The following is an 8076-nucleotide window of genomic DNA, read 5'->3' as shown; positions in this document are numbered from 1 at the left end:
TGTTGCAACCATGAGCCAAGCGACTGCTGCACCACGACTTCAGTGATCGACTTTCACAGGTGGTATAGCCCCAATTTTCTAGCTTTAGACACAGGTAAAATGAAAGTGGCATTCAACCTAAAACCAAAAATGTAATATATTGACGCTTACTTATCATTAGATGTAGTGGCTGCATTCATTTTTTATCTGCAGGAGAGCTTATTTGTGTAAAAACCAACAGACTTACTTGCTTGATCACCAGGTAAAAGTAAAAGAAACCCTCAAATAGAAATGAATGTAGCCATCACATATAAGAATTGATATGCTGCAATATAAAAAATGTTTGCTTTTGGTTTTGATACCACTTTAGTACTGCACTATAGCCAAATAATGGCTCAGCACAATCATCTAGTTGTGGGAGGGCATCCATGGATGTCCTCCCAGAACCCTGCCCCCTGGGGTGTGCTCTGTGACTGCTGTGTCCTTCAGACACAGATCGGGGTAAAGGACCAATCACAGCAGCCCTTTACCATGTGATCAGCTGTGTCCCGATTATTGGCAGTCCTTTCCTTACACGCTGTGTGAGGAAAGGAGATCTGATAACCAGCAAGACTGTCAGCACATGTTTACATTGATCATCAGTGCCCTTATTATCAGTACAGCCCCATCAGTGGCCATCAATGCCGCCTATCAGTGCAGCATCATTAACAGCGCACATCAGTGAAGATAAACTACTTATTTGCAAAATTTTAGAACAGAAACAAAGAAAAACTTTTTTCTTCAAAATTTTTATTTTTTTTCCCATTTACTTAGATAAAAATAAAATCCAGTGGCTATTACCCACTTCACAACTGTGCTATAGCGAAATGATGGCTACAGCGCAGTTGTCCAGATCTGGGATGGCATCATATGATGTCATCCCAGATTGGTGCCGTTGTGGTGCCTTCTGTTATTGCTGTATCTTTCGGAAACAGCTGATCACAGATCAGGGTAAAGAGCCAATCACATTGGCTCTGTACTATGTGATTAGCTGTGTCTAATCACAGCTGATCATGATGTAAACACACTTGCCGGTTATCAGCATTACTTCTTTCACTCTGTAAGCATGTCAGAGGAGAGAGACAGTAAACGGCTAGTGTGAATGAAGACATCTGCACTGATAATCAGGGCACTAATCATCAGTGCAGCCCCATCAGTACCACCTAATAGTGCCCATTAATGATGGCAATCAGAGCAGCCTCATCAGTGAAGGAGAAAGATTACTTATTTTTTATAGAAAATTTATAACAGAAACTAAGAAAAACTTTAAAAAAAACAACATTATTTTATCATTTGTTTAGCAAAAAATAAAAAAAAACAGTGATGATTAACCGCTTAGCGACCACCCACTGTACATTTACTATGGCAGGGCAGCCGCTCTGCACCAGATCACTTACCTGGTACTCGATCTAACAGTTCCAGGCCTGGGGCGCACATGCTCGCTGCCGGTAACCCATTCCTGCTGTGATTGGACACAGCAGGAGCCAATCAGTGATTGGACACAGCAGGAGCCAATCAGTGGGTCCGGCGGACATGATGTCCACCGGGACCCACTGATCATTTAGGAGAAAGACAGAACGGCGGTCTGCCTATGATATTAAGGCAGATTGCCGTTCTGTGAGGGGAATGTGCTGATCTTGTGTTTCTGCTAAGCATCTTTACATTCCCCCAGTCAAAACACCCCCCATCCCAGTTAGTAATCACTCCTAGGGAACACATTTAACCCTTTGATCGGCCCTGGTGTTAACCCCCCTTCCCTGCCAGAGTCATTTGTACACTAACCGTGCATATTTTTTTTTTAGCACTGATCACTGTACTAGTGTCACTGGTCTCCAAAAAGTGTCAACAGCGTCAGGTAGGAGTCCAATTTGTCTGCCGCAATCCTGTTATAAGTCGCTGATCGCCACCATTACTAGTAAAAAATAAAATAAATAAAAATAAGCCATATTTTGTAGATGTTATAACTTTTGCGCAACCCAATCAATAAACATGTATTGGTATTTTTTTTTTTTTTTTAACCAAAAATTTGTAGCAGAATATATATTGGCATAAATTGATGAAGAAATGTGATTTTTTTTTAATTTTTTATTGGATGCGTTTTATAGCAGAAAGTAAAAAACATTGTTTAAAAAAAATAAATAAAAATTGTCGGTCTTCTATCGTTTATAGCACAAAAAAAAACGCAGAGGTGATCAAATACATGGTTACAGTGTTGCATGACTGCACAATTCTCAGTTAAAATAACACAGTGCCAGATTGCAAAAAATGGCCTGGTCATGAAGGGGGGGGGGGGGTAAACCTTCTGGAGGTCAGTGGTTAAATACTACCAAAAAAAAAGCAATGTTTAAAAATAAAAAAAGATAAAAATGTGATATTACAATGCTGCATGACCACGCAATTGGCATTCAAAGTGAGACAGCGCTGAAAGCCAGAAACTCCATGAGCAGAGAGGACGAGGTACACATTTCTAATAAAGTTGGTTGTAAGTCACTCGGTGCCATCTTGTAGGACCTGTTCAGTCTGCTAGAGCTCAATGCTACTTGGCACACGCTGCTACCTGGCACTGACCGCTCACCTGCTATGCCCCGCCCACCTCTCACGAGCTGTCAGAGGCGGGCATTCTAAAACCCGTCACTCGGCAACGTCAAGGAACGCGTGCAGCACGTGCTCCGCCTACACATGCGCGACTCTTATGTCGCGCGATTGAAACCAACACTGAGTGACTGAAACCAACACTGAGCGACAAACGGCTCGGGAACCAAATAGAGGTCACGTGCTCGCGCGCGCACCGGGCAGACGTTCTACGGCGCGTTCCATAGCCACCTCCCCCTTTTTTGGCTTCTCAAGATGACGTGAGCGGTCAGAGAGCTACGCCCCCCTCCCGGCAGCGAATCAGCGCTGAGCGTGTGCGGGGTTTGGCGGTTACGCTCAGGAAGGAGGGGGTCCTGGAGGGGGCTGCACTGTGTGTGTGGTTGAATTTGCAAGGAAGGAGACGGCGCACCGAGAAGGGGGGAGGAGGAGGAGAGTGTATCCGCTGCTTCTTCCAGCCTCCATTGCTCGCCCTGTGGGCACAGGCCGGCCGCTGGCAGCCCCGAGGCTGGACGAGCTGTATGAGGCGGGGGGAGGAGGAGGAAGAAGCCTGACAGACATCACCGCTCTGCGCACCATGGTGTTCCTCAAGCTGCGGGAGCAGGTGAGACCGAGGCGGCCCAGGTTACCCCGCTGTGTGTCAGTCAGGGGCCTGCCGGCCATGGCTGTGTCACTGCGGTGTGTGTACATCACGTGACCTCACCTGTGTGTATGTCATATATAATGTGTAATATATGTCTATAGACATTTCACTGCCTGCAATACCAGATTTCTATATGATGAGCTCTTCTCATGTTATTCTATGTCAGGTGATCACTGTGTATTATGAGACATAGATGGTGTGTGGGGGCTGGGCCTTCTTCTGTCAGCTACCTCAGGCCCTGTTCACACCTGTGTGACACGCATCCATGTGTTTTATTATTATTTTTTTTTTTTTTGCACAACCGCATCAGTCCGCTTATTTACCTGAATGGACTGACCTACGTGCGACAAAGTAGCTCCTGCGCATATATATATATATATATATATATAATATATTTTGCAATGAGCCTCACGTTTTTGTAATGTGTTTTTTTTTTTTTTTTTTCTTTTTTGCATGACAAAAATGCCCACGTTTTATTATACGCAGTTCCTGCAGAGTAAAGGTGTGAGTAGGGATTTGGGGGCACCCTATGTCTTGCAATGTCATACAATAACCTTTTTAGATATTTATTTTTTTCCCCCCAAAACTATACAGTCGGAGGACCTACCAAAGGCTGGATACACATGGACTTATAAGAGAAGTTCAGGTTTGTGTGTTTGGGTTGTGTGTTTTTTTTTTTTTTTTTTTTTTTTTTTTTTGTTAAAATCTGTAAGGTGAACTTACACTGGACCCCCGCCCTATTCTCTCTCACAACCCTCCCTGTAAGACATCGGGTAACTGCTTTGCCGCTCCAGGGATTTGAAATCCCAGCGGATCTCTCTTCTCTCTCTCCCCCCCCCCAGGTGGGTCCTGTTTGGTTGGCATCATCCACGTGTCAGCGCTGACCAATTGTAATCCCCCCTATACAGTACATAACTTTTTTAGGATATGCATCGCAAGGATTTCAAATCTGACCGGTGACCTAATGCCTCATAGCGGGTAATCGCGGGACCTGGGTACAGCGGAATAGGGAGGAGGTCCAATGTAACTTCACCTTGCAGATTTTATGTAAAGGTGGATTTACCCTTTGAAAAAAAAAAAAAAAAAACTTCTGTGTGCAGCAGCCTCCCTAATACTTGCTCGAGCCCCATCTAGATCCAGCGATGTTGCAACAGTGTCTTGGCTACCCGGGACTCCCCTCCTTATTGACTTCATTAGCTCCTTCATCATTAGCTCCTTCTGCTGTCAAAGTCTGCCCATGAGGAGAGAAAGGGGGCAGGGCTGCAGCTCAGGTGCCCCCATAGCAATTTGCTTGCTGCGGGGGCACTCGAGAGGAGGGAGGAGAACCAAAGACGGACCCAAGAGGAGGGGGGTCTGGGCTCCTCTGTGCAACACCACTACACAAAACAGGTAAGTATAACGTTTTTTTTTATGAAAAACAAATGAGACTTTACAATTACTTTGTCATATTGTGCTAGTGTGCATGTCATACTAGCACATTGACACATTTACCTGAAAATGAAGCCCTCCAGCGGCATTCTGTCACCGCTGAAGGCACTTCCATCTTCACCCAGTTGTCTTCTTTCCAGGTTCGCAGGCTTCGGCGATATGAGTGGCTGAGCTGGGGATTACGCCAATCCTGCATGTTAGTCACTGTTTACAGCATGGCTCTGAAGGAATGGCACAGGTATTCTGTTCCTTCAGAGCACATGTGCCAGTGATGTCACCGGCTGCATCTAAAGTAAATATCTCTTAAACAGTGCATGTTTATGAGATATTTACTGTTCCTATAGGTAAGCCTTATTCTAGGTTTACCTATAGGTAATAATTTTACATGGGAGTTTACTCCTACTTTAAAATAATACTTACCTAGGTGGATGCATGCAACGGTTGGCTCTCGGGACAGAGAGCTGGTGACTGTCACCACTGTCTGCTGGGCTGTGGAGGGGGTGGGTGCGGGGAGCCGAAAGGCTGAGCCTGGTACCTGTCCAGTCGTGATTTTTTCTAAGTTTGCACCGGCTCTGTGATGTCAGCCAACAGTGGGCTTCAGCCCACTCTCTGCTTAAAATTAGGGCACAGAAGTGCAGAATGAACAGCACTCCTGTGATCCATTGGAGAAATGCAGCCAAAGAAACATTGGCCATATGTCTCTTTTTAATATCTGCTGGTTAATCAGGAATCCGTTGACATTTGGTTAGTGTACAGCTGTCCTTAAGCTGGTCTAAAGACTGGCTTTTGTCAAAAGGACATACTGGAAGACCAGTATCTGATCAGTACTTACAGCCAATGGCAGTCCCCCTGTCAAAACGCAAAGGCACAGCAGGGGACATCACTGCACTAACATCAGTTGTGTTGGTAGGGCTATCTGTCAGTTTAGCATGATGGGATGAATATAAAAAAAAAAAACTTTACGTGTGTACCGGGCTTTAACCATGCAATCAATGTGTGGGAGGTCTCTCCACCACATACTTGTTGGTAGGTGTAAAGATCCACCAGAGATTACAATCTGATTATAGTGTGTGTGTGTGTGTGTGTGTGTGTGTGTGTGTGGAGTGTCAGGTACAGAAGAGAGAAATGTATAAACTGCAGCAGAAAAGACATATATCCACTTCATACCTGCTTCATACCAATGTATTTTTAGTTTACATCTTAAAGAGGAGCTCCAGTCTGGGGGGGGGGGGGGGGGAGGGGATTAAGTCAGCAGCTACAAATACTGTAGCTGCCAACTTTTAATATAAGGACACTTGCCTGTCCAGGCATCCAGCGATGACTGCACCTGAACCAATTCTTTAATCGGCTCAGGTGCAGTCTTCTGGCTTCACAGCTGGATTTCTACTGTGCATACGAGTCGCACTGCACTCTCTAAATGGGCCTGCCATCTTCATGCCATCCATCAATGGGTACTGTTCAAAACCAGGTACCTGCGAGAGTGATGCTGCATGCAGAATGGACAATGCTGCATTGGTGAGAGGAGGCAGGTAAAGCGGATCAGCCCTTCCTTTTTTTTTTTTTTTTTTATTGTTTTTTTGTTTATCGGCTTGTTGGTTCATGTATGGTCAGCCAAACAATTGTAGGGGCTGTCCCTCCCCCAGCCTGTGACTGGGCAATAAAGACACTGCAGAACGATGCTTTTCTAGAAGTTCCCGTTGACTGTTGAGTGTCATGTAATTTGAAAATGTACACAAGCACCTTAACACCACCTCCCACCCCTTTTATTGGAGTTTGTATGCCTGGAGGGTGGAAATGATCGATAACCATTGTGATTGGCTGTTGAAGTGGTCACATGGTTCTGCTAGCTACTGAACATTACTGGGGGACTGAGAGCTGTTTGACAGCTTGGTCTCTGTACTTGTAGCATGTAGTGAGTGCACTCTCAGCACAGAAACATTGGCTGCCCAGTGACGTGTGTGTGTGTGTGTATATGTGGATGTTTAAAACATGCCCTTATGCCAATGCATATGTGTTGTGTGGCTAGCAACAGGTCAATTGTTGGGTCATGTGTTTGTGATTCATATCAACTTCAGTGCGAGGGCCTGAAAACATGTGTGTTTTTTTTTGTTTTTTGTTTTGCCTCGCCTTCTAGTAAATATTTTCTGTTGGCAAAACAAAAATGCTCAGGCCTGAAAACAGCTGACAGATGCACATGGAACAAGCACAAAAAGCAGTCAGTCTGTGTGTGAACACAGCCCTTGGCTTGTTGGCTTATGAACACTGCAGCTTTGTCCTGGTCTTTCCCTCCCCTAGTCAGAGCTCTGTTGTACATAATATTGAACACCTAGCCATGTTCATTTATCTTTGTCTATTCAATCATACTGTTCATATAATTGTGTACAGGTTGATATGTGACTGATTTGATCATTGATGTGCTACGTTTATATTTTTCTGACTTAGACTTGCTCTGATCATTATTGATTATAATCGTCATCATCATTTATGAAGCACGCGTGATTATGCTATTGCTAGCGTGTACGTTGGTTCTAAAGGGAGCTCTCCTTAGCCGCTGAAATCCATGTCCGGTGACGCTCCTGAGTGGGCTGCCTGTTCCTGTTGGGTCTGTGGAGTCATCTCATTTACATATTGTTTTTAGTGATTGTCGTCACAGCATGCATAAACGTGCGTGTAAATATAGCGGAGGTTTACGCCTGGCCTGCATCGCTGCCTCTTGGTGACAAGTGAGACTCTCACATTTATTTCAGGATGAAATGAAGGGGACAGAATTGGGTGAGCTTGCCTTTTTTTTTTTTTTTTTTTTTTTTTTTTTTTTTCTTTAATAGTGGTATATTGAAATGATGTTCACACTAACTCTGCGTATTATAACTGGTTCCATTTTTGTTTGCATAAGTATACGCATTTTGTGTTTGCCGCCGGCCTGTTATAGTTCTTGCCTAAAGAGTATTGTTTGCAAAAAAAAATCTAATAAATGCAGCATTATGTTTTGCCTGAATGTTATGTGACCGATGTAATCCAATTTCTTTCTTGTCCTTGGAGTGTGTTCTCTGTTTGGAGTATTTCTATTCAGGTTCCTACCTGTTTTGTTTTGCATGTGACATAACAGGTGCATTTCCACTTTGAGTCTCCTGGATGTGTGCACCATTTCCGTGCCAATACTTCACCTCCCTTTGAGACCTGTCTGACTGCTTCTACCTCCATTATTTACAAATGTGATCCCTGCACATTTTATTGGTTTATATTTAGCTTCTCTGCTATGTAGCCAGCAGTTCCTCTCTAGTGGTAGCTGTTTGCTCAAGTGGTATGAAGTCTGATGTTATGTATATATGCACATTTCTTCCATGGGTGTTCTGGTAACCATCTGTCAGAATATTGTTGTAAATCCATAGGTGTAAGTA

General features: G+C 44.2%; 1 protein-coding gene across 1 annotated transcript in view; it reads left to right on the top strand.

Moving 5' to 3' along the window:
* Positions 1 to 2928: 2928 nt before the first annotated feature.
* ANKRD28 (ankyrin repeat domain 28) overlaps positions 2929 to 8076 on the top strand; it is a 223647-nt gene continuing 218499 nt past the window's right edge. The window contains exon 1 of the mRNA XM_077491375.1: positions 2929 to 3211. Within this exon, the coding sequence (XP_077347501.1) occupies positions 3185 to 3211 (27 nt within the window). The 5' untranslated portion in view covers positions 2929 to 3184. The remainder of the gene's footprint in view (positions 3212 to 8076) is intronic.

This window comes from Lithobates pipiens, unplaced genomic scaffold (assembly GCF_037356315.1).
Source record: "Lithobates pipiens isolate NorthernLeopardFrog02 unplaced genomic scaffold, aLitPip1_a1.2 Scaffold_19, whole genome shotgun sequence".
NCBI lineage: Eukaryota > Metazoa > Chordata > Amphibia > Anura > Ranidae > Lithobates > Lithobates pipiens.
The sequence above is the reverse complement of the archived record's forward strand: the minus strand, read 5'-3'. Positions and strand labels throughout refer to the sequence as shown.